General features: G+C 48.9%; 1 protein-coding gene across 2 annotated transcripts; it reads left to right on the forward strand.

The window, feature by feature from the left end:
* Positions 1 to 7531: 7531 nt before the first annotated feature.
* Positions 7532 to 24598, forward strand: LOC102541044 (receptor tyrosine-protein kinase erbB-3). 2 transcript variants are annotated; one of them, XM_072972440.1, is made up of 29 exons: positions 7622 to 7750; positions 9987 to 10134; positions 11168 to 11319; positions 11888 to 12074; positions 12778 to 12903; positions 13550 to 13615; positions 13937 to 14055; positions 14164 to 14305; positions 14679 to 14792; positions 14894 to 15014; positions 16589 to 16662; positions 16835 to 16925; positions 17170 to 17375; positions 17566 to 17698; positions 17883 to 17973; positions 18196 to 18350; positions 18743 to 18796; positions 19141 to 19282; positions 19886 to 20005; positions 20132 to 20230; positions 20422 to 20607; positions 20762 to 20917; positions 21139 to 21214; positions 21397 to 21543; positions 21637 to 21734; positions 21832 to 22020; positions 22183 to 22254; positions 22469 to 22763; positions 22948 to 24598. In XM_072972440.1, the coding sequence occupies exons 3-29, from the start codon at positions 11263 to 11265 to the stop codon at positions 23469 to 23471; spliced, it is 3840 nt and encodes a 1279-aa protein (XP_072828541.1). In that variant the 5' UTR covers positions 7622 to 7750; positions 9987 to 10134; positions 11168 to 11262; the 3' UTR covers positions 23472 to 24598. The 2 variants fall into 2 exon arrangements, with proteins under 2 accessions (XP_006218627.2, XP_072828541.1); XM_006218565.4 differs by lacking the exon at positions 9987 to 10134 and having other exon boundaries at positions 7532 to 7750.
* The last annotated feature ends 377 nt before the right edge of the window (positions 24599 to 24975 follow it).

Genomic DNA, 24975 nt, shown 5'->3' on the forward strand with positions numbered 1-24975 from the left:
AACCAAATTTTAAAATTTATTTTAATAAAGTTATTCATGATATCCTCTTCCTAACTGTAGCATCCGTAGGAAGTCTCCTTTTTTATTCCTGTTTTTAGAACAAACTTAGCTTTGTTGATCTTCAACATTGTAAGTTTATTTTATATTTCATTAGTTTCAGCTCTTGCCTTTATTACTTACTTTCTTCTACTTTCTTTGGATTTAATTTGTTCTCTTTTTCTAATTTCTTGAAATCAATACTTAAACGGCTAGTGGCTACCATATTGGACAACAAAGAGCTAAAGGAAGCAAATGTCATAGTCTCCATTGTATCTTCAATTAATTCACCAGTCTGGTCCCTGCAAAAGACAAACAGACCCTGGAGGATTACAGTGAACGACTGCAAACCCAACCAACTACTAGCCCTAGTAGCAGCTGCTTTGCCGTATGTGGTATCATTGCTAGGGCAGAGTAACAGGGTCTTGCCGTATGCAGTATGCCGTATGCAGCCCGTGGTCGGGCAAACACATTCCTTCCCAGCCCTATCAGATAGGAGAACATTTGGAATAGGCGATGATACACATTTACATTCTTGCCCCAAGGCTATGTTGCATCTCCTGCCCTCTGTCAGAAAATAGTCTAAGGAGACCTGACCAGCTGCACAGCTCCCAGAACACCACTACAGTGAGCAGCTGGTTGATAACATCATGCAAATTGGACCGGTTGAGCAGGAAGTGGCAGGTATGTCAGATGCCTTGGGTAAGACACTTGCTCTCCAGAGAGTGAGAGATTAACCTTTTTCCAGATTTCCCTTCAGAATTAGTTGAAGCATTGTGACTGCTCAACTTCTTCCAGTCTCGTTTCCTTCCTTTCCTGTAAGTACTGATACCAACAGCACGCACTAATAAACTGCCTGAACTCTAACCTACACTTCAGAGTTGGCTTCCCTGGGAACTCAATATGTGATCAAGGGAAAAAGTTTTACCAGGCAAAGATAAACCAAAAGCAAATTGGGATTTTAATGTGATAAAAATTAAGGCAAAAAATTATGGGGCAGTGGGCGGGGAGGGTATATATCAGTGGTAGAGCATGTACTTAGCATGCACGAGGTCCTGGGTTCAATCCCCAGTGCCTCCATTAAAAAACTTTTTTTAAATAAACAAACTTAATTACCCACTCCACCCCCACCAAAAAAATTATGGGGCAAAGGAGAGAGTTACCTAACAAACAGGAGAACAAGAAAATATAACCATCATAAGTGTGTTTGGCAATGAAGGCTCAAACTATATAAATTTTAATACTTAACTTTACTGAGTACCTTCTGTCTGCCAGGCATACTCTGTAGGCTTTACATGGATTAATTCTTACTCTTCATTATAATCCTATAAGAAAAGACTATTATTCTCCTCATTTTACAGTTATCAAACACCAACTGACACATTCAGGAGAGAAAAACAAATCAACTATTGGAACTGGAAATATTTACATAGCTCTCTTAGAAACAGATGGATCAAGCAGACAGACAATAAGGAGAGATCTAGATCTGAATAATGCAATTAACAAGTGCAATATATTAGACATGGAGAATTCTACCCCTAACAAACAGATCATATACTTTTTCTAGCACTTGTGAAACATTTACAAAACATGACTACCTACTAAGTTACAAAGGAAACCTAATATTCCATGTTAAAGAATCAACAATACACAGTCTTTGTTCTGTGACTAACACAATAACATGAGAAATTACTAATCAAAGGATAACTTTTTAAAGTCCTCAAATGTCTGGAAACTAAAAACATACTATTATTAGTAAACCTGGGGTTAAGAAAGATGAGAAATTATGAAATACTTTAAAGTTTCTCAAATTTTCTAGGCTATAAATAAAGTTTTAATTAGAGACGTTGAATGTTAAGTACATTTGAAGGAAACCAAAAAAGGTTAGAAACTAATGAACAAAACATTCAACTCAAGAATGAATCAACTATTAGAACTGGAGATTTTAGAGAGAAAATCTGTTGTACTCTTTTCAGTAGCCGAGACATGGAAGCAACCTAAATGTCCATCAGCAAATGAATGGATAAAGAAGTTGCACACACACACACACACACACACACACACACACACACACACACAGAGGAATACTACTCAACCATAAAAAAAGAATGAAATAATGCTATTTGCAGCAACATGGATAGACCTAGAGATTATCGTACTAAGTGAAGTAAGTTAGAAAAACAAATGCCACATGATATCACTTATACGAGGAATCAAAAATATGACACAAATGAACTTATTTCCAAAACAAAAACAGACTCACAGACATAGAAAACAAACTTACGGTTACCAAAAGGGAAAGGGGAGTAGGGATAATTTAGGAGTTTGGGATTAGCAGATATAAGCTACTATATATAAAATAGATAAACAAGGTCTTACTTTACAGTCCAGGGAACTATACTCAATATCCTGTAATAAACCATAATGGAAAAGAATATGAAAAAGAATATGTATATATGTGTATAACTGAATCACTTTGCTGTACATCAGAAACTAACACAATATTGTAAGTCAACTATACTTCAATTAAAAAAAAAGAACTGAGGATTTTGATATACCCTCTCAAACAATAAGCTGCAATATGGAAGATCTGAAGGATATCATTAAGAAGCTAAATCTATGAGATGCATGGAGAAGAAATATGAATAAAGGGAATAATATAATCAATGAACCAGAGGGCAAACAAAAAGAGAACTCTAGCTAGAAAGATAAAGAAGACAAAAAGAACCGACAACATAACGCCATTTGCAGCAACATGGATGCTCCTGGAGAATGTCATTCTAAGTGAAGTAAGCCAGAAAGAGAAAGAAAAATACCATATGAGATCGCTCATATGTGGAATCTAAAAAACAAACAAACAAACAAACAAAAACAAAGCGTAAATACAGGACAGAAATAGACTCATAAACAGAGAATACAGACTTGTGGTTGCCAGGGGGGCGGAGGGTGGGAAGGGATAGACTGGGATTTCAAAATTGTAGAATAGATAAACAAGATTATACTGTATAGCACAGGGAAATATACACAAAACGTTATGGTAGCTCACAGAGAAAAAAAGGTGACGATGAGTGTGTATATGTCCATGTATGACTGAAAAATTGTGCTGAACACTGGAATTTGACACAACATTGTAAAATGATTATAAATCAATAAAAAAATGTAAAAAAAAAAGACAAAAAAAAAAGAAAATGCAAATAAGCAAAATACAGGAGGGAAATGGGACACAAACACCGCAGACAGAATACACAGGTACAATATTTTTAAAATATTTTACTTACTAGATTACTAGTTTATTATAAAAGGATATAATGCAAGAACAGCCTGATGGACAAGACGTGTAGGGCAAAGGATGTGGGAAGGGGCAAGGAGCTTCGGTGCCCTTCAGGTGCCTTTCCCCCCACATCTCCATGTGATCACCAACTCGGAAGCTCCCAGGACAGAGACTTTAAAAAATAATAACATTATTAATAATCATACACCAGTGAATTTATAAACCTAGGTGAAATGGATAACTTTCTGGGAAAATATAAACAACAAAATGGGTCAAAGAGAAATTGAAAACTTGAAAATACCAATAAGCACTAAAGAAATTAAAATGTTAATCAAAGACTTTCCTACCAAAAGTTTCGACCTGATGATTTTACAGATATGTTCTACTGACTTTGGAGGATAGTTTCTTACCACTTTATGCAAGTTTTTCAGAAACTTCAGGAAAGAAAGTGCAGATGATTATTTTTTAATACACTGATTAAGTTAACTAGTATTTTACTTAGGCTGTTTGATATACACACATTAGTGAGATGGACCAATAACATTTGTTTCGTGAATTTTCATTATTCAGTTTTAGGATCAATCTAACTAGTATTGATTGGGTAATATTCATGTTGTACTCAGATATCTTTTTAATGTTCTTGCTAGTTCTAATGCATATGTGGAGCTTTGTTCATTTCTGCATTAATTCTTGTATTCTTGCAGGGGCTTTATGTTACATGAAACTTACCTGGCATATACTTTTTACCTCTTTTAAGTATTTGACATGGTCCAGTTCAAAGGATTCTATATGTAAAATACCTCCCCTGAAGTTTTCTCCCCTCAAAATAACTTTAAAAAGTGCCAATTTTTACTATGTAGTACTAGCATTTTTTAGTATTAAAAATCTACTACTAGGAACAAATGGTGCTTGAATAATTGGATATACACTTGCTGGGGTGGGGCAGCGGCAGGGGGAGATTATGGGGAAGGATTACCAAAGGGCACGAGGACATATTCCTGGGTGATGGATATGTTCATTACGTTGACTGTGGTTATGGTTATGTATGTATGTCAAAACTCATCACACTGTAGACTTGAAATATGTACAGTTTATTGTATATCAATTACATCTCAATTATACCTCAATAAATGTGTTGCAGGGTGTGGAAGGAAGTCTTTAAATGTATCAAGATCATGAATCATATGAAGTAAAACTGACTAATTAAATTATGCCAAAATTAAGGATCTCTGTTCAATAAACAATATGATTGACAGAGTTACTGATGAAAGTTGGGAAGAGATATTTGCAGTGTCTAAAATCAATGAAGGACTAATATCTGAAATATATATAATAAACAGCCAAAAATCAATTTTAAAAAACTGGAATCTCAATAGAAAAATTGGCAAAGGAAAATGAATATGCAATTCATAAAAGAGAAAAACCAAAAGTAAGAAAAAAATTGAGATGTTCAAACATATGAATAATTACAGAAATGCAATGAGATATTTTAAATTCATGGCAAATTGAAAAATTGTAAAGTTGAATAATGTCAAGTATTGGCGAGAAGATTGGGATATAGAAATCACACCATTAGTGGTGTGACATTCCAGAGAGTGTGGAGCTCAATATGCACAAGAAATTATCACAGGACCAAAGGAGACATACACGTACAAGGATATTTATTTCAGCATCGCTTGTGGTAGCAGGAAGCTGGAGGCAATCATTAGAGTAGTGAACAAATAAAGCATAGGGACCAGTATAAGAGAGTATCTTGCAGTAGTTAGGAGCAAAGAACTAGAAGGCCATGGGAGTCAAAGAAAGTTTGTTTTATTTATTTTTTAAGGTGGCAGATATTACAGCACACTTGTATGCTAATAGGAATGATCTAGTAGACAGAACAGTTGATAATATAAGAGAAAGGGGATAAGAGAGGAAAAAGGCAAGGAGAGATGACTGAGGTGTAGAACTGGAGGGTAGGGTGAGGGTGGAGGTGCCGGATGGGAATGGGAGAGTGACAGTTGGTTTAAATAGCAGCAAACAATTCATTGTAACATGATGGCAGTCAGAGTGTATAAGCAACGATGGAGGTAAATTAACCAGATTGGTGGTAGAAAGATAAGGATATTTTCTTTTGGTTACTTTTATTTTCACAGTAAAATAAGAACCAAAGTCATCAACTAAGAGTAAGGAAAGATAAAGGGATGCTGGATAACTGCAACAAGCTTTCCTAAATAAATCCTCCCTTCCTTCATTTATAGAGTCAGGGCAGCACCCAACAGAGATGAAAGAAGTAAGAAAGAAGTAAGAGATGAACAAAGACTTGTCAGCTTTATCCAGTGTTTATATCCCTGATGTTTAGCATAATGTACTGAAGAAGGGAAGCCAGTAAGCACACCTGGGGATCTTGTTGGGGAGGGAAGGGTTGGGGTTGGTAATAGCAGGAAGAAATACTGCTAGCTAGTAACGAAGAGCTCTACCTACTTTTTCTCATTAAATACAAACAATAACCTTTAAGTAAATATGATTGTTTGACAAACAAGGAAACTAAGGGGGTTTCCTCCTTCAGAACCAGAGCCTTAAACACTAGGTTGAGGTGGATGAGTAATAAAATGAAAGGCCCCTTAAGTGGTATTAGTTGTTATCTGGTGGGAGTTTGATTCTGAGCAGATGAAGCTCTAGTCTCAGAGTGACAGAAGAAATCCTCCTCCTGATCACCTGATCATCTCTCCAGGGTCACCAGGTGGATGACCTTGGAGTAGTCACACATTTCCAGTTCTCTAAAATGGAGAGTGATGTCGCCTAGCTCACATAATCTTTATGTTAAGTGAAACATTCTCTAAGTTTGAGGAAATGCTTGCAAACGATGTAAGTATATGTATGCATATGTTAATGTCGCTATTACTATTATGACTGTTACGTAAGTGGTCAGGGCAAAGTCAACGCCCCAAGGGCAAAGGTAGCCTCTAACCGAGAATGGGCTCTCCAGGGTGCATATTAAGACAGAGCAAGTTTAAAGAATTTTAGTAATCTTGGCTCAGAGTGAGAGGCGAAATTTTTCTTCATCAAGGCTCAACTGTTCTTGACGTCTTCAGGCTTGAAACTCTGAGGGAAATTATTAGGCTCTCTGGGCAGGATCCGGAATGCAACGCCGTGTGGGGCCTCACTGCCATCCGCTGGGCACCAGGGGGTGCCCGAAGGAGCTATTCAGAGCCTGGCAGGGTTTAGGGGCCGCCACTCGCGGTGAGCCCGACCGCCTCTGGCCAGGATCCGGGTTCTCGTGCTGGAGGTGCCCGGAGTCCATGTCCTTCGGAGACGCAGTCTCCAGTGCCCTCTCCGCGTCCCCCTTCACCGCCCCCTCCTCCTTTTCTCCGGCGAGAGCCCGGCGCGGAAGGCCTGGGAAAGTGTGAGCGCTTGCGGTGGGAACGGTGTGCCCATCTGGGTCCTCAGTAGAGCGGCGGCAACGGCGGCCGCCCCGACGGCGCGGTCAGAGTCCAGTGGGCAAGGGGAGGCAGCTGTTCTCCCAGGCGGCCGTGGGGGGCAGCAGAGGGGACGGCGACAGGTGCGGGAGCCCCTCCCGGGGTGGAAGTGAAAAGGCGGGCTTCGGGGTCTGTTCCCAGGCTGGAAACCACCCCCGCCCCCCAACCAAATCCCCGGGAGAGGCCGGGCCGGCGCCGGGCCTGGAGGAGGAAGCGGCCAGAGACAGTGCAATTTCACGCGGCCTCCGGGGCTCGGGTTCCTCGGCAGCGTGGATGAGTTATGGGTTTCGAGGAGGTTCCGGGGAAACTGAGGTGCCCTAAGCAGGCGGCAAAAACACCCTCCCCTTCAAAAACACACAGAGAAACATTCACATTCAGACAGAAAATCCCTCAAGTGACCCAACCGGCTAGGGGAGTTGAGTGATTTGGTTAGTGGGCGAGGCCAACTTCAGGGGGTCGGGCTATGGAGCGTTCTCCCCACCCCCATTACCTTTCTCCTTGGAGGCATTTTGGGGGCGTTTGGGATCTTGGCCTCCGCTTAGTCCAACTCCTGGAGGAAAATTAGGGTGAGACCCGTGCGGGCTCTGCGTAGCCAAGTTGCAGGGCACTCGGGCGTGGGGCGCGCTCGGGGCGGGCCGCCCAGGCTCCAGCAATCCCGACTCCAGCCTCGCGCCCGAGGGGGCGCGGCCGTGACTCACCCCCTCCCCCTGCGCTCCCTCCCAGACTACACCCCTCCCCTGCCATCCCGCCCCGGACTCCGGCTCCGGCTCCGGTTGCAGTTTGCAACCTCTTCTGCCGCCGCTACCAAGTCGCTGGTGGCTCAGGTGGCTCCGCTTCGATGTCCTAGTTCCGGGGCCCCTCCGGCCGGATTGGGCTGGGCTCCCCTCACCCTCGGCTGGAGTCATGAGGGTGAACGCGGCTCTGCAGGTGTTGGGCTTCCTCCTCAGTCTGGCCCGGGGCTCCGAGGTGGGCAACTCGCAGGCAGGTAAGCGGCGCGGGAGCACAGGCAGGCTCGGAACCCGGGATCCCGAACCGAGTGCGCGGGGTCCGGGAGGGCAGGGGCAGGAGCTTGGGCGGTGTGAGCCTGGGGGTGCTGAGCCCAAGCCCGCTGCGACCCCCCGGGTGGGGGCCATCAGGCTCGGGTTCTCGGGCAGGGACGGGATTCCTGGACCACCACCTCCCCACCCCAGCAGCCTACCCCGCTCTGATTTGTCTCTTTGGATAGGGCTGATGCTTAAACAGTTCACACTTATGAGGGGCCCTGCAGGGAGGGGAGCTGGGACCTCCATTCTGTAAATGTGAGGGGATGATTGGAGGTGGAGATCTTGGAGGAAGCGGAGTTGGGGGAGTCTCGGTTTGCTCCCCCACCTCCTGCCCCCCGGGTCTCAGCCACCTCCAGTTTCGTTGTTTTGCCGACAGGGCGGAGCTGTGGAAGGGGGGGTGGGAGGTTGTTGTTCTCTAGTGTTGAAAAACAACAGCGGCACCTCCTCTTCCGTGAATGGGCCTGCCCTGGGAGGGCCAAGTCCAGGTGACCGCAGGGTGAGGGGCAACGCAGAGGCTGACTGCCCGCTTTCCCTCAAAACAATAAAGTTGGCTGGTCCCCGACGTGACCTCTTTTTGTCAAGAGACAGATCAATTCAAATATTTATTGAGCATCTACTATATACAAGGCCAGGAGCTGTAGGACCAAAGACTTCCAACGGTATTTCTCACTTTGTCTTTTCTCTCCCCAACCTGAGCGCCAGCAGGGCACCTCTCCCATCTTCTGAGCCCTGTCCCGGGGAGCCTGTCTTAGACCTGCTTTTCCCACACCCCCATTCTGTTTACTATCTGGCTGTCTCTAGGAGTTTAGACAAGAGTCAGATTGCTCTCTATTCTTCTTCCCACTCTCATGCCAGCTGAGCCTACCCACCACTTTGGGGTGCCTCTGGGACCATGGACACCTGAGGGGTGCTGGTGTTGCTGGCATTGGAGGAATCCTGTTGATCTCCTCCCCTCCCCCCAGATCTCAGCTCGAGGTCTGGTACAGCCAGGGCCCCTTCCCCAGGGTGGGAGTGGGAGAAACACCTGTGCTTCCCTCACAGTTGCTGGGCCTAAATTTAGACCCTGGGATCTTGAGATGTGAACACTCCCAGCTGGTGGAGGGCGGGTATCTGGGGAATGGAGGGGACTGAGTAGAGTGACTGTCACTGTCCCATCCAGACTCCTGGAATCTTCAACTGGGAACCCAGGAGTCCCAGATCCTGGCCACCTTCCCTGAGGGAGACAGGAGGCAGGCTTGGTTGGGTCTCTTTACCCTTTATCTGGATCCTGCAGCCTCTGGGCATCCGGCCCTGTCTCAGTCCTTCTATAGCCCCTTTGTCCTGGCTGTGATGGGGGTGGGGGACTTTGGAGAGGAGGCCTCTGGTTGAGGAGGGGCTGGAGATTCTTGCTCTGACCCACCCCAGTGCTCTCTACCAAAGGAGGGCCTGTGATACTGGCCCTCCCTATGCCCCTGGTCCCTGGTCCAGCAGGAACTTTATGATTCCCCTCCCCCACCCCTCCCCCAAGCTGCCTGGTTCCTCTTGAGAGGTGTTGTTAGTGCTCTTTTCCCGCCCAGCCCTTTGCTCCCTGTTTGTGTAATATGGACTTTACCCTCAGGGTGGCCAGGGACTGGGCCCTCCAACACTGTAGCCTCCCAGGCACGGACACTGTCTGCACAAACACATATGGGCAGGTGGGACGGATGGGGTCACCTGAAATACTTCCTAATGAGGAAACTTAAGGACAGAACCAGTTTAGACTTCTGGGCCAGTAGAGGAGCTGTGTACATGTTTGTGTGCGTGTGCGTGCGTGCGTGCGTGTGTGTGTACAAGTACACACCCCGCTTCCCTGTGCAGAAATACTGACTCCTCCCTTATCTGGGGAGAAGGGTTGCTGCCTTGACTTGGAAGAAGGGGTATCCTGCCAGGAAGGGGGGTGGGGTGAGGCTACTCTAGAAATGATTAAACTTCCTAGTCGTTTTCTTTTCAGCCCAAGGACCCTGGAGGTCCCAGGCTTCTCTGGGAGCTCCTGGCATGCTTGCCCTTCTGCTGGGTCCAGCTCACCCCTTTCTGTTCATGGGGAGTGATAAGGAATGGGAGCCCTTCAAAGGTCAAGTGGTCAGACTAGGGGTGCACTAGGAGGAGGGGTGGGGCCTCACCAGTCTCCCTCCCTCCATTCCCACTCCTGTCTCCCACTAGGCTGCCGCCGCCTCAGGGAAGGGTGGTTGCAACAGGTGGTATCTGCCGCCCCTCCCCGCGGTCTCTCACTGGGCCTGAGGAAGGAGACAGGGATAAGCCTTCAGGGTCCAAGATTTCCCATAGCCCCTGTGTCCTCCACGCTTACCAGGTAAAGGAAGCCCCCGAGACTGACAGGCCTCCTGCTCCCTGAGTCTAGGCTCTCCCTGAGGGGAGTGAGGACTGCCATGTTGGAAGGCTTTTTAATGAATCTCCTCTGACAATGAAACGGGCTAGACGGTTTAGAATGGAGGCAGTCAACTGCTGTTTCCATCCAGCTTCTCTGTGTTTGCTGAAAAATACTCTAGGGCTGGAAAGTGATGCTGAGGGAACTTGAATGTGTTGGGATGGGGAAGGGAGTGAGAAGGGAAGCCAGAGTTTAGGAAGGGGGTGCAGGGTAGGCAACCAGCTCCTTATCTTCCAGCTTTATAGACAAAGCTCACATTGACCCCCCCACCCCCGCCACCACCAGAGCGCCCCTCCTCTAGTGAGGTCACTTGTCTGAGCCCAAGGCTTGAGGGTGGAGGGGGGCTGCTGTTGAGGACAGGGTGTCTGGGGACAGGGTGGGGCAGCCCCCTCCTCCTAGATAGAATCGCCTCATTGTGGGCCGGACTGTGGCCCCGGGCACTGCCCCCACCCTCTGCCCCCATCCCACCCTCGGTAGACACAATAGGGGCTGTGTGCTGCCCCAAAGAGATATTTATTCCAGGACCTAGAGAGGCAGGATGGGGGTAGAGACGTAAGTGCCCGGGTTCGAGGGGGAGGGGAAGAGGAGGGTAACCAAATTGTGGCCCTTTTCTAACTTCTTTCCAGGGAGGGGAAAACAGCCCCACATCCTCCTCGGTTAACTCCTTAGTACCCAAAGAAGCGCCCCAAAGAGGCATAGAGGAGGCCCAGGTGGATAAAGGAAACCTTTTCACCTTCCTTTTCGGGGGGATGGTGAGGGGATTCTGGGAAAAGAGGAAGTTTAGGCTCTCAGTCCCACATAGGCCTTCATGTCTGCCTCTAGGGGTGAGGGCCGGAGGCAGCTGCCTTCTGGGCCTATTGAATGTTCCTGGAAGAGGGCAACCAAAGGGACGGTCTTGGGGGGTGGGGCTGAAAACTTGTGTCCAGCCCTCTGCCACTCTCACCTCCACTTCAAATAGTGTGCCCTGGGACTCTGAACGGGCTGAGTGTGACTGGCGATGCCGAGAACCAGTACCAGACGCTGTACAAGCTCTACGAGAGGTGTGAGGTGGTGATGGGGAACCTCGAGATTGTGCTCACAGGACACAGCGCTGACCTCTCCTTCCTGCAGGTTAGCATGCTCGACCTCCTTCCTCAACCCGTTCCCCCTTGCCCTCCCCAGAGAAGCCTCCTTCACATCCTCAGTGCTACCGTCTGCTGGAGTTCAGCATTTCTAAGACTCTATAGTTTCTAGGATCCAAACCTGTGTTTCTGGGGCAATGATTGGAATCTGGGACCTGTGGTCTGGTCACTATGGCCGGAGAAACAGGCGCTGGCCACGAGAAGGGGGCGGGGACAGGGAGGTGTTCTGCACCAGGGACCCACGTGGAGAGGCACCTGCCGACGGAGAGGTGCCTGGGGAGGTGAGGAAGGGGTAAGCACGGACATGAGGAGCATGAGAAGCTCTCCTGGCATGAGGAGCTCTGAGAAGGAAAGGACAGGAGCCCAGAATTCCTCAGTCATTTCCGCTGCCTGTCTTCACTTGCAGAAGTCTATGTGGTACCATCTACTCCCTCCTCCAAAGCAGGACTTGGAAAGAATTCAAGGAGTTAGGGATTCTCAGTGCCTCAGGGAGGGAGAGGGGATTGAGACTTTTCACCCCACTGTCCCTCTCACTGCTGTGATCTGCTCTGTCACAGTGGATCCGAGAAGTGACTGGCTATGTCCTTGTGGCCATGAATGAGTTCTCTACGCTGCCACTGCCCAACCTCCGAGTGGTGCGGGGAACCCAGGTCTACGATGGGAAGTTCGCCATCTTTGTCATGTTGAACTACAACACCAACTCCAGTCATGCCCTGCGCCAGCTCCGCTTCACTCAGCTCACTGGTCAGTTCCTGGTGATTCCGTCCCATCCTGCCCTTCGGCCCACCTGCTGATGGTGACCCAAGACTGCTCCCTCTAAGTGCTCTGCTCAAAGTCCCCAGCACCTTGACCACTGTGGTCTGAGGGTCCACTCCTCCTTAGATAAAAGAAGGCCCTAACACAGAACTGGGGCATCTGTCCCCTGGGGAGGGGCTGGAGCTGGGGCTGGGGCTGGGGCTGTTACTCATTCTTCTGACCCGAGTACTGTGTACCTTGATGTCCAGCCTTCCCTGGGGATGGGGATCCCACCTCCTCCCCCTTCGCAAACGCCCCCCCCACCCCGGGCTGGAGGACTGTGGGGCTGAAATACCGCCTGGCTCCCGTCTATTTTTCCCTGTCCCAGTCAGTTGAAAAGCACTCAGGTAGGACTCGTGGGGGTGGGGGGGGTGAGTCAGGGATCTTCTCTCCTTCTTTCCCTTCCCCTCCCCCACTGGCTAAACCGGATCTGGACAGGTGTCTGAGGAGGCAGGACTTTCTTTTGGCCGGGCTCCTCCTCTTTCTTACAGGTCCAGCCTTCTCTGCAGTTTGGATTTAATTGGACATATCCGCCCCTCCCCCCACGTCCCCAGCTCCTGACTCTGGTGACCTTTCGGACCGGTGGGGAGGTCAGGAAGAGGAGGGCTTCCGTGACCAGCCCTGACCCTGTCACTTCTCTTCCCCACCTCAGAGATTCTGTCAGGGGGCGTTTACATTGAGAAGAACGATAAACTTTGCCATATGGACACAATTGACTGGAGGGACATCGTGCGGGACCGAGATGCCGAGATAGTGGTGAAGGACAATGGCAGGAGCTGTGAGTGGCCACGATCAAGACTGCTCCCCTGCCCCCGCCCAACCAGAGTGCCTCCTTCCCGCCCCACACCCCCATCACTTAGTCCTGATCTGAACCCACCTCTCCACTGAGCAAACTTCAGGCTCCAGACCCAAGAAGCCTGCCACCAGGAAGCAGACCAGTCCCCTAGACTCTGAACCACGGAAGCAGGGAGTGAAGAAAAGGGGCTAAAGATTTCTGTGTTCTGAGTGAGAAACCAGATCTCTGGACCAGATATCCATTTCTCTTTCCACTACAACATCCTCCCTTCTTGGAACCTACCTACCCTGACTACAGTCTGCTGCTCCCTGTCCACTCACTCGCACATACTCCTGCTAGGTGCAGTTTGCCAAGGAGGACCCAGATAACCAGGTTGGGACTGGGCTGAGCGAGGCATGTGTCCCAGGCCCTCCCCTCAGCGGCCCTGTGGGTGGTGCGGAGGCGTGGCTCCACCCCGCGCTGACAGGTTCACTTGAGCCCAGCCCTGCTCTGCGAAGGCAAGGAGGGCCTCTGCCCTGGCTCTTGCCTTCCCGGGACTGGGTGCCTGTGTGCTGACATCATCCTTGATGACTCGAGCAAGCCGTTCTTAGCCCTGACAGTCCCTCGTGTTGCTTTCTCTCCCAACCAGGTCCCCCGTGTCATGAGGTCTGCAAGGGGCGATGCTGGGGTCCCAGACCAGAAGACTGCCAGACATGTGGGTTTTCTTCCTTCTAAAAACTTCAAACTCAGGGGAAGATATAGCCCAAGTGGTAGAGTGCCTACTTAGCATGCACAGGGTCCTGGGTTCAATCCCCAGTACCTCCTCTAAAAATTAATAAGTAAACCTAATTACCTTCCCCCCAGAAAAAGAAGATTGAAAAAAAAACACTTCAAACTCACATACACTTTCATATCCTTGCTCACTTCAGCCTGTGTCCACACGGGGTGGGGGTGAGCCTAGAGGGCAGCAGGGTGAGTGATGGCCTCAGAATACAGTCCTAAGAGCTCTGACAGCTGTGCTTTCTCTCTTCCGCAGTGACCAAGACCATCTGCGCCCCTCAGTGTAATGGTCACTGCTTTGGGCCCAACCCCAACCAGTGCTGCCATGACGAGTGCGCAGGGGGCTGCTCAGGCCCTCAGAACACAGACTGCTTTGTACGTACGGTACCACCATTTGCCTTGTTCTGCAATGGGATGCGGGTTTTGGGGAGGAAGTAAGGGGACATATGTAACATGAGTTTTATGAGCCTCCTGTGTTCCTAGGCTTGCCGGCTCTTCAATGACAGTGGAGCCTGCGTGCGCCAGTGTCCACAGCCTCTTGTCTACAACAAGCTAACTTTCCAGCTAGAACCCAATCCCCACACCAAGTATCAGTATGGAGGAGTTTGTGTCGCCAGCTGTCCCCGTAAGTGTCTAAAAGGAAGGAACGATGGTAGTGGAGCCAGGATTTTAGACAAAATTTTAGGAGGCAAAATGGATTGAGTTGGGTGGTTAATAGAGTATGTAGAGGCCAAATGGGTGCGATTATCTAATCACCCCTGATGTATGACCCCTGGGTCCCGTTCCCCCATCTACTTCCCCGTGACTTCCAGCAATTGCTCTTGGTTCTGCTTTTTGGATCAACAATGAGCAAGGGCCTTTCTAATCCATAAGATAGCACTTAAGGAATGTTAGGTTGTTGATTGGAGCCAATCCAGTGCAGAGAAGAAGGGAGGAGTTTCAACTGGTAGTTGGCAGTGTTCCTCCCTCATCCTTAAGGGTGCCCTTCTCTTTCCTAGATAACTTTGTAGTGGATCAAACGTCTTGTGTCAGGGCCTGTCCTCCCGATAAGATGGAAGTAGATAAAAATGGACTCAAGATATGTGAACCTTGTGGGGGTCTGTGCCCCAAAGGTGAGTGGATGATGGTAAGGAGTTGGTGAACAGACATTTTTCCCCTGCGACTATTCAGCCTCCACTCCCCAACGCCCACTGAGCCTCTTCTGTGTTCACAGCCTGCGAGGGAACGGGCTCTGGGAGCCGCTTCCAGACTGTGGACTCGAGCAACATTGATGGATTTGTGAACTGCACCAAGATCCTGGGCAACCTGGACTTTCTTATCACTGGCCTCAATGGGTTAGAGATTCTGCTTTCCTCCCCCGGCCCCCCAGCCCCTCCACCCCCTCACAGCTTGTTGTGTTGGTTCGACCCTTCATATGTGGAGCTAATCAGGAGTCTAGATCATAAAATCTTAGCAGTCACAGAGGACCTGATGGTGCTTAACTCAGTATCTCAGCCAGGGCTTGAATCCCCTCAGAGACATCCTTAAGCAGTCCAGCTAGCTGAGTGGTAAGGGACAGGGACATCGTGTCCTCCTTGTTAAAGTTTTCTAAAAGTTCTTCCTTAAATTTAGATAAAAATCTGCCTCCCCGTGACTTCCAGCTATTTTCTCTAGTTCTGCTCCTTGGTTTGAAGCTACAAAGAACAAAGGGACGTTCTAATCCATAGGGCAGTGCTTACAGTGAGTGAGTGTGTGTGTGTGTGTGAGAAACGTTAGGGCTACCTACACTAAAGTTGCAAAAAATGGTATAAAGTTTTCCCATACACTCATTACTCAGATTCTGCAAATGTTAACAATGTACCACATGCTTTAGAATTTTTCTCTCTACACATGCGTGCACACACTATTCGTGCTCTTGTTTTTTGGAACGACTTGAGGGTAAATTTCCAGATGTGGTGCCCCCTCATCCCAGTTACATTTAGGTGTGTATTACTTAAAAACAAGAACATTTGCTTACATAACCACAGTACAGTTGTTTAAATTAGGAAATCAGCATCGATACAAAGTGTTATCTCATCTACAGACCTTATTCAGATTTCACTAATTTATTTTACTAAGTCCTGGATCATACATTACATTCAGTTGTTATATCTCTTCAGTCTCCTTTAATCTGTAACAATTCATGACCTTGACTTTAATGAGTACAGGTCAGGTAATTCAGAGTGTTCCTCAGTTTGGGTTTGCCTGTTGTTTTCTCATGCTTAGATTCAGGTTATGCACTTTCAGTAGGAATACTTCAGATTTATTCTCAGTGCGTCCTTGCAAGGAAGCACGTGTTGTTGATTTGCCCCATCATTGGTGGTGAGATCTCTGGTCACTTGGTTAAGGTGGTGTCTGCCAGCTTTTCTACTGTAAAATTACTGTTTTTCCCTTTGTAATTAATAAGCATCTTGTGGTGAGGTATTTGCCTGAATCAGTTTTGCAAAATGATGACTTTCTAACTCCATTATTGCTTCTGCATTTATGCGGTGGCATTTTAGTGTTCAGAAGAGTCTTCCTTTCCTATTTATTTGTTTGTGTGTTTAATCTGTGTAGATATTTGTTTCATTCAGTGTTTCATAATCTCTTACGATCATTATTTCAGTTGACCAGTTCACTTGTCCCCGATCTGCTCATTGTGGGGCCCCTTCAAACTGGTTACCTGTATTCTTTGGGCTTGTACCCTTCATGCTTTGAGCATTTCCTTACTTTTTTTGCACAAGCTGCTGTAGCTTAAGATACATTTCTCCTCCCTCAACTATTTCTCCAAACAGCCCTCCTTCCTTCTAGTGGAGAATGGTATTCAGAAACTAAGTTCTAAGGCTGGGCATGTTCACTGCAACTGTGTTATGCCTCTGCTTTGTTGACTGGTTTCTACTGTTCCCTCCAGAGACCCCTGGCACAAGATCCCTGCTCTGGACCCTGAGAAACTCCATGTCTTCCGGACCGTGCGGGAGATCACAGGTGAGTGGGAGGAGAGGCTGCCCGTTCTGAGATGGATGGATGAACCACTGGCAAAAACCGCAGTATAACCACTTGAGAAAATCTTGTCCCAAGCAGCAGGGGAGGGACCAGGAGAACTCAAGAAAGGAAAGGGAGAGGCTCCCCGCTCACATGCCTCTCTCCAACCCCTCAGGTTACCTGAACATCCAGTCCTGGCCTCCCCACATGCACAACTTCAGTGTCTTTTCCAATCTGACAACCATTGGGGGCAGAAGCCTCTACAAGTGAGTAAGGGGTTTGGAGGTGGTGGTATCTCCATGCAAAGAACCCTGTTTCTCAGGCATCCCTGAGTGAAGTACAGCATTGCCTCATACAGTGGGAGTTTGATGGGGAAAAGGCAGAAGGAGAAGGATCCCCTCTCAGCGGGTCTGACTAGCCCAGAGCAAATTTGTTGAATGAAAGTGAATCCACTACACTGTCGAGTTTCCCTTTGTGGTCTCCCCTCTCATCCCATCTCCTCGTTCTCAGCCGGGGCTTCTCATTGTTGATCATGAAGAACTTGAATGTAACATCTCTGGGCCTCCGATCCTTGAAAGAAATTAGCGCTGGGCGTGTATACATAAGCGCCAACCGGCAGCTCTGCTACCACCATTCTCTGAACTGGACCAGGCTGCTTCGGGGGCCTTCAGAAGAGAGGCTGGACATCAAGCATAACCGGCCCCGCAGGGACTGCGGTGAGGGAAGGGGCCCGCAGCGGGGTGGGCGGAGCGGGTCAGGAAGCAGCAGCTGCGCAGATCCTTCTGCCCTGCAAGTGGGCGTAGGGCTGGGGGACAGAGCCAGGGAGGGTTAGGCTGGAAGCAGGAATTCAGGAGACGGCTTGTAAGGAGACCTCAGCCTCCTCCTAACCCACCCCTTCCTTTCCAGTGGCAGAGGGCAAAGTGTGTGACCCACTGTGCTCCTCCGGGGGATGCTGGGGCCCAGGCCCCGGTCAGTGCCTATCCTGCCGAAACTACAGCCGAGGAGGTGTCTGTGTGACCCACTGCAACTTCCTGAATGGGTACAGTGAGGGCAGAGAGTCAAGAAGGGGTGGGGGAATGGAGCTGTTCAGGTGGCGCCTGAAAGCTTTTAGACCACTTTCTGCATATGCCTTGGTGGGAATTAGGTAGGTGGCCCTTGTTTGGGGGATCAGGGCATAAAGGTGAGGCCTTGGAAGTGACCCCTCCCTTTACCCCCTACTGCAGGGAGCCTCGTGAGTTTGCCCATGAGGCTGAATGCTTCTCCTGCCACCCGGAATGCCAGCCCATGGAGGGCACGGCCACGTGCAATGGCTCGGTACAGTAGCAACACCAGGATCTCTCAGGGAGAGAGGGCAGGGGCCACACTGGAGGGTCTAGGGAATGATATGGCCAAATCTCAAGGCCACAGAGAGGCACAGGGAGGCCAGATAATGCTAGGGTCTGTGGGTGGAGGGTCTTAAATGGCTGGGTTAGTCTTTGCTGGGGATTATGGAATTGACCTTGAGATCCCATTCTTCCTGACCTCTCTTCCACCCAGGGCTCTGATGCCTGTGCCCAGTGTGCCCATTTTCGAGATGGGCCCCACTGTGTGAGTAGCTGCCCATTTGGAGTCCTCGGTGCCAAGGGCCCCATCTACAAGTACCCAGATGCTCAGAATGAATGTCGGCCCTGCCATGAGAACTGCACCCAGGGGTCAGTGATGGGATGATAAAAGGGTGTTGGGGGAGGGTTAGGCGCACAGAACTAGGGGGAAGGAAGAGGGTGAGAGGAGCAGAAAGAAGAAAGGAACTATGACTTAAGAACTACTCCCAGCTGTGCAGTGAAGGATTGGAGAAAGGGAAACTCACTAACAGCACAAAATGACACCATGTTTGGGGAGCCTGGAATAACTTTAGCTTGGGGGAGTTTCATTCAAGAGAGGGACTCGGAGGGGGTTGAGGGGCCATGTCTTGGGGTATGCTTTGGGCTCCAGGGTGGGATGCTATGGTAGGTCCAAGACAATGTTGTATGTTGGGGCTGCTGGCATTGAGCCTCCTGTGGGAGTCTCCCAAGCCCCCATTTAAGGAGGTGACTTTCTTCTCCAGGTGTAAGGGACCAGAGCTACAAGACTGTTTGGGCCAAACACTGGCACTCATCAGGTATGATGGGCTTGGAGAATTAGGAAGCTGGGGATATTTGGGGGAGGGCAGTGACCTGCTAGGAAGAGTTGAGTCTCTATTGATTCTGGCCTTTGATATACAGTCTACTGTCACTGGACTCAGGATGCAGGAATCCAGGCTTCTGGCCTTCCCTTCCTAAAATGAACTTGCAGTAGCCTCAGGGGCTGGAGATTTAGGTTAACCCCTTCGGTGCTCAAGGAGATATGTAGGTGTGAATGTTAACTTCTTGCCCCAGACCTGCGCCATACTTTTAGGACAGGTATGGATGACATCTGTGAGGGAAATGTAGACCGAGGATAATGCCGGGCTTCTCTGTCCCACAGCAAAACCCATCTGGCAATGGCTTTAACAGTGGTCATAGGATTGGCAGTGATTTTCCTGATCCTGGGCAGCACTTTTCTCTATTGGCGTGGGCGCCGGATTCAGAATAAGAGGGCTATGAGGCGCTACTTGGAACGGGGTGAGGTGAGTGTCTAGCTTACTCCTGAAATGTTCCCTATACCATCATCACGCTTTTAAGAGCCTCTTCCTTTCCCAGAGTTTTGATCCATTTCTTCAAGGAGGTAGTATGGTCCACATGAAAGGACTCTGGCCAGGGAAATGGGAGACGTTAATTCTAGTCCCAATTTTGCCATTAATTTGCCTCGTGACTTTGAAGAAGTTGCCTTTCTTCTCTAGGCCTCAGTTTATGCATGTATCCCAAGAGAACAAAAACATCCATCCTTGCAGGATGGCTGTAAGGGTGAAAGGGGATGATGTATGTGAAAGTGCTTTGAGAAACAGAGAAAAGTACTCAAGGTGACAGTATTACCAGCTTTCTCCCCTACCCGCCGTCAATGGGAAAGCCCAGCCCTCTTGACCCTTCATCTCATGAACACAACTTCCTTAGTCCTCAGAGCCCGTTACTCCCCAGTATGCCTGCAATGCTTTCTAAGACTAGAGACATCCCTTTTCCTGCTCCCACCCCTTTGGACTTTGCTGCCCTTGGCATCCACCTATGGGAGAGGGGGTTGGAGAGGGACATGGGAGTGGGCTGTCCTGAAGACCTCCTTCCTATCTGCTCTTCAGAGCATAGAGCCTCTGGATCCCAGTGAGAAGGCTAACAAAGTGCTGGCCAGAATCTTCAAAGAGACAGAGCTGAGGAAGCTTAAAGTACTGGGCTCGGGTGTCTTCGGAACTGTGCACAAAGTGAGTGGCCCACAGGCAGTCTGGGGAGGTGGGGAAAGGAACTCGGGCAAAAGGGGAGAAAGGTTTAGGGAAAAGACTAGCCTGGGGAGAATGACCTTAGGCTGACTCCTGCCCAAAACTTCCCAGGGAGTATGGATTCCTGAGGGTGAATCAATCAAGATTCCAGTCTGCATTAAAGTCATTGAGGACAAGAGTGGACGGCAAAGTTTCCAAGCTGTGACGGACGTAAGTGAAGGCAGGGTGTCCTGTACACCACTAGGAAAGGGTCAATATTAGACACGATTATGAAGAAGCACGGTCTGGTGTCAACAGGTACTGTGTTAGCCACATCAGTGTCCTCGATTGTTGGGGAAGCCCTGGTCGGGGTGCACATGAACCGGTTTGCTCCCTGGATAACCCCTTCTTGTGTCTCTTAGCACATGCTGGCCATTGGCAGCCTCGACCATGCCCACATTGTTCGGCTGCTGGGACTGTGTCCAGGGTCATCTCTGCAGCTCGTCACTCAGTACTTGCCTCTGGGTTCCCTGCTGGATCATGTGAGGCAACACCGTGGGGCACTGGGGCCGCAGCTGCTGCTCAACTGGGGAGTACAAATTGCCAAGGTGAGAGGAGGAGTTTTATGATGAAACTGTCTGGCTGGGGGCCAACAGGGAGGGGAGCGGGAATCTGAAGTGCTGAGAGGTGTCTTAGGGTGTGGGGTGACTGACTCTCAAGGACCAATTCCCTGACCCTTGAGAATACTTCCTTCCCCTACAGGGAATGTATTACCTTGAGGAGCATGGTATGGTGCATAGGAACCTGGCTGCCCGAAATGTGCTGCTGAAGTCACCCAGTCAGGTGCAGGTGGCAGATTTTGGGGTTGCTGACTTGCTGCCCCCTGATGATAAGCAGCTGCTGCACAGTGAGGCCAAGGTAAGGTGATGCAAAGCCTGGGTAAGGAGGTGGGGATGGAGTGAAGCATGGGGACGTGGAACGAGCAGGTGCTGCAAGGTTAGTTCAAGGAGAGGAAGCTGGAGATGCCAGAAATAAAAGTTCAGAGAGCAGCAAAGAAAAGAATGATGGAGAACATAGGTTTAGAAATGCTAGGAAAATGTGGAAATCAGCTGGTGACATCTCTGTCTCTAATCCTCCAGACTCCAATTAAGTGGATGGCCCTCGAGAGTATCCACTTTGGGAAATACACACACCAGAGTGACGTCTGGAGCTATGGTGAGTCCATCTGGATGCCCTCCAAACCATCACTGGCCCAAATTCCAAAGCTGTCTCTTGAGACCCCTCCTTAGACTCTCTAAGCCCTTCAGATCCTTTGTCAGATCAAGTTCTGCCTTCCCTTCATCTGCATGCCCATGTCTGCTCTTTTGCCATCAACTCTTCGTGTCTCCCTGTGCCAGGAGTGACAGTTTGGGAGCTGATGACCTTTGGGGCAGAGCCCTATGCAGGGCTGCGACTGGCTGAAGTACCAGACCTGCTGGAGAAAGGAGAACGGTTGGCGCAGCCCCAGATCTGTACCATTGATGTCTACATGGTCATGGTCAAGTGTGAGTTTCCTGCTGATGCCAGCCAATTTCTAAGTGACTTTCCTCCCTAGTCTACTCACCTCTCATGGCTCTTTTCCTACATCTTACTCTCAGGTTGGATGATTGATGAGAACATTCGCCCGACTTTTAAAGAGCTAGCCAATGAGTTCACTAGGATGGCCCGAGACCCACCACGGTACCTGGTCATAAAGGTGAGCAGGGACTAGTAGGTGTCAAGGAGATCCAGAGAAAATGGTACTCCAGCTGGAACCAGGATCTACCTTAACAATCAACCACCTGCCCTTCTAGAGAGAGAGTGGGCCTGGAATTCCCCCTGGGGCAGAGCCTCCTGCTCTGACAAACAATGAACTGGAGGAAGTAGAGCTGGAGCCGGAATTAGACCTAGACCTGGAGTTGGAGGCAGAGGAGAACAACCTGGCAACCACACTGGGCTCTGCCCTCAGCCTGCCACTTGGAACACTTAATCGGCCACGTGGGGTAAGGCACTTTCTAGTTACCCAAGACTTTCTGCACCCTGAGCCCTCTGCACACCTGTGCCCTCGTGAACCCTACAGATGTCCAAGTTAACTACACAAAGGCCCCCGTGGTAAGCAGATTTCTCTCTTAATCTAAGCCTCTTCCTCATTTTTTTCATCCTAGAGCCAGAGCCTTATAAGTCCATCATCTGGATATATGCCTATGAACCAGGGGAATCTTGGGGAAGCTTGTCAGGTAAGGTCTGTCTCTTTAGGAGGATGCTGAGAGGCTGGATGGCAGACTACTTTAGGATTGATAGGGGTAGTGTGGGAGACTTTAGAAACCTCTGAGGTTTATTAATCAGTGTCCCACAAAAAAGAAGGCACTGAACAACCCAATCTCCTGCTAAACAAATCTCTCTTCTTCCCTCGTCTCTGTGTAAATCTCTGTGTATTATTTTCCTCTTTAGGAGTCTGTAGCTTGTGGGGGTAATGAACGGTGCCCCCGTCCAGCGTCTTTGCACCCATTGCCACGGGGACGCCTGGCTTCTGAGTCATCGGAGGGCCATGTGACAGGCTCTGAGGCTGAGCTCCAGGAGAAGGTGTCCATGTGTAGAAGCCGGAGCCGGAGTCCGCGGCCACGTGGAGACAGTGCCTACCATTCCCAGCGCCACAGCCTGCTTACTCCTGTCACCCCACAGTCTCCACCAGGATTAGAGGAAGAGGATGTCAATGGTTATGTCATGCCAGATGCACAATTCAAAGGTGCCTGACTCCCCAGCACTTTCCTCAAGTCTTTCTCTAATTCTTTTTCTCCAGGCTCCTCTTAATCCTTTTGTCTTCTCTAATTATGTCCCTCCCTGTTCATTTTCCCCCAACTTTCCCCCATCTCCCACTGCTTATTACCATGAAGTTCTCCACACCCCTAGCCTCTCTTCTCAATCCCCAGGTACCTCCTCCCGGGAAGGCACCCTTTCTTCAGTGGGTCTCAGTTCTGTCCTGGGTACTGAAGAAGAAGATGAAGATGAGGAGTATGAATACATGAACCGGAGGAGAAGGTGCAGTCCACCTCGTCCCCCTAGGCCAAGTTCCCTCGAGGAGCTGGGTTATGAATACATGGATGTGGGATCAGACCTCAGTGCTTCCCTGGGCAGCACACAGAGTTGCCCGCTCAACCCCGTGCCCACCATGCCCAATGCCAGCACAACTCCAGATGAGGACTATGAATATATGAATCGGCGACGTGGTGGAGGTGGTCCTGGAGGGGATTATACAGCCATGGAGGCCTGCCCAGCAGCTGAGCAAGGTTATGAAGAAATGAGAGCTTTCCAGGGGCCTGTACACCATGCTCCCCAAGTTCAATATGCCCGCCTCAAAACTCTGCGGAGTTTAGAAGCCACTGACTCTGCCTTTGACAACCCTGATTACTGGCACAGCAGGCTTTTCCCCAAGGCTAACGCCCAGAGAACATAACCCCTGCTGTCTGAGGTACTCAGGGAGCATTTGATGGCAGCTAGTTCCTCTAGAGGGTAACCCTGTTCTCCTTAGTCCCTCTCCCTCACAGGTCTTAGCCCCTCTGCCCTAGTCCTTGACAATTCCATTCAACCTTTGGAGGCCTTAAACACTCGGACATGAAATTCTTGTGATATGTAGCCAGCTGTGCACTTTCTTCTCTTTCCCAGTCTCAGGAAAGGAAACGGTTTTCCCTATTTTGTGTGCTTTCCCAATCCCATTCCTCAGCTTCCTCAGGGGAACTCCCTGGAGATATGAAGGATTACTCCCCATGTCCCTTTCTCTCAGACCCTGACCTGTTGAGACTAGGCTTTAAAGTGTGCCTTAGTTTCCCACTAGGCTTTTACGAAAGAGGAAAGGGGGTAACCTGGCAGAGGAAAGTAAAATTTTGGCTTATGACTCAACTCCTTAGAAAAAATGAAAAGCTTAAAATTGTGTGAAGAGTTTGGGAGCAGATGATCATGATTACTATTAATTGAGCGTTTACTATGTGCCAAGCATCATGCTAAACTTTATCTACATTATCTCAGTCCTTGACAGCAATTCTGTGAGCTAGGTATTATCCCATTTTTACAAATAAGGAAACTGAGCCTTAAAGAGATTAAGTAAATTAAGTGGCAGGTCCAGGATTCAAAATCTTCCAATGCATGTGCTCTTAAAAGTACCAAGGAAAACTTACATAAGTCAGAGCCCTTTTAAGGGGCATTGTCTTCTTGTTTTTGCACTGAATCAAGTCTAACTCCGACAACCACAGCCTCCTGCCACACCCGGGCTTCTCATCTTGGGAAGTGGGAGTCAGGGGGTGGTGAGAAGGAGAAAGAACTGGCCATCTTCATGTAAACCATAACCTATGTGTCCTATATAATCTCCACTTCTTACCCAAGGGACAGATTCACAAGGGTTCCCCGAGCTACTTTTGGGAGCTATTCTCACCCAGTGGTGGGAAGCTTCCAGTTGGGATACAAAGAGGACCCAGCAGCTTCAGACTTCTGCCTCCTTGGATGGGAAACTGGGGGTATCTGTTGTTATCCCTGAAGTTTTTTGTTTTGTTTTTATACATGTCTGAATAAAAATGCCAAAGTTTTGCAGCTTCCTGTCTGTCAAATGAAAACCCTTAGTGTGAGGTAGACCTTCCCTCTTCTCTGTTCCTCAGCAGTGGACAGCTAGCACCGCATGCTGCCTTCTCTGTCTTCTGACAGTCCTACTCGGCCCCATGTAGTTTCCTCCATACTTTCACTTATATCCCCTTAAGACAGTCATAGGGCAAAATCCTTTTCATTTTAGAGTTTTATTGGAAATCTCCATAGGGCTACCAACTGGGAATAACAAACAAAAACAACACGTTTGAGGAAGTTGGATAAAGCTCTAAGAGATGGAACACTGAAACGCTCATCAGTTTCGGAACTCTCATTCTCAAAAGTCTCTGAACAGTTCCCTTTGGTGCCATCAAATCCTGTTGTTGGAA

This window comes from Vicugna pacos, chromosome 12 (genome assembly GCF_048564905.1).
Source record: "Vicugna pacos chromosome 12, VicPac4, whole genome shotgun sequence".
Lineage (NCBI taxonomy): Eukaryota > Metazoa > Chordata > Mammalia > Artiodactyla > Camelidae > Vicugna > Vicugna pacos.

Coding starts and splice junctions, on each gene's coding strand:
- LOC102541044 (XM_006218565.4), top strand. CDS start 7,669: ATGAGGGTGAACGCGGCTCTGCAGGTGTTGGGCTTCCTCCTCAGTCTG. Junction 16,926..17,169: donor GGGGGCAGAAGCCTCTACAA/GTGAGTAAGGGG, acceptor CCTCGTTCTCAG/CCGGGGCTTCTCATTGTTGA. Junction 18,797..19,140: donor CAAACACTGGCACTCATCAG/GTATGATGGGCT, acceptor TCTGTCCCACAG/CAAAACCCATCTGGCAATGG.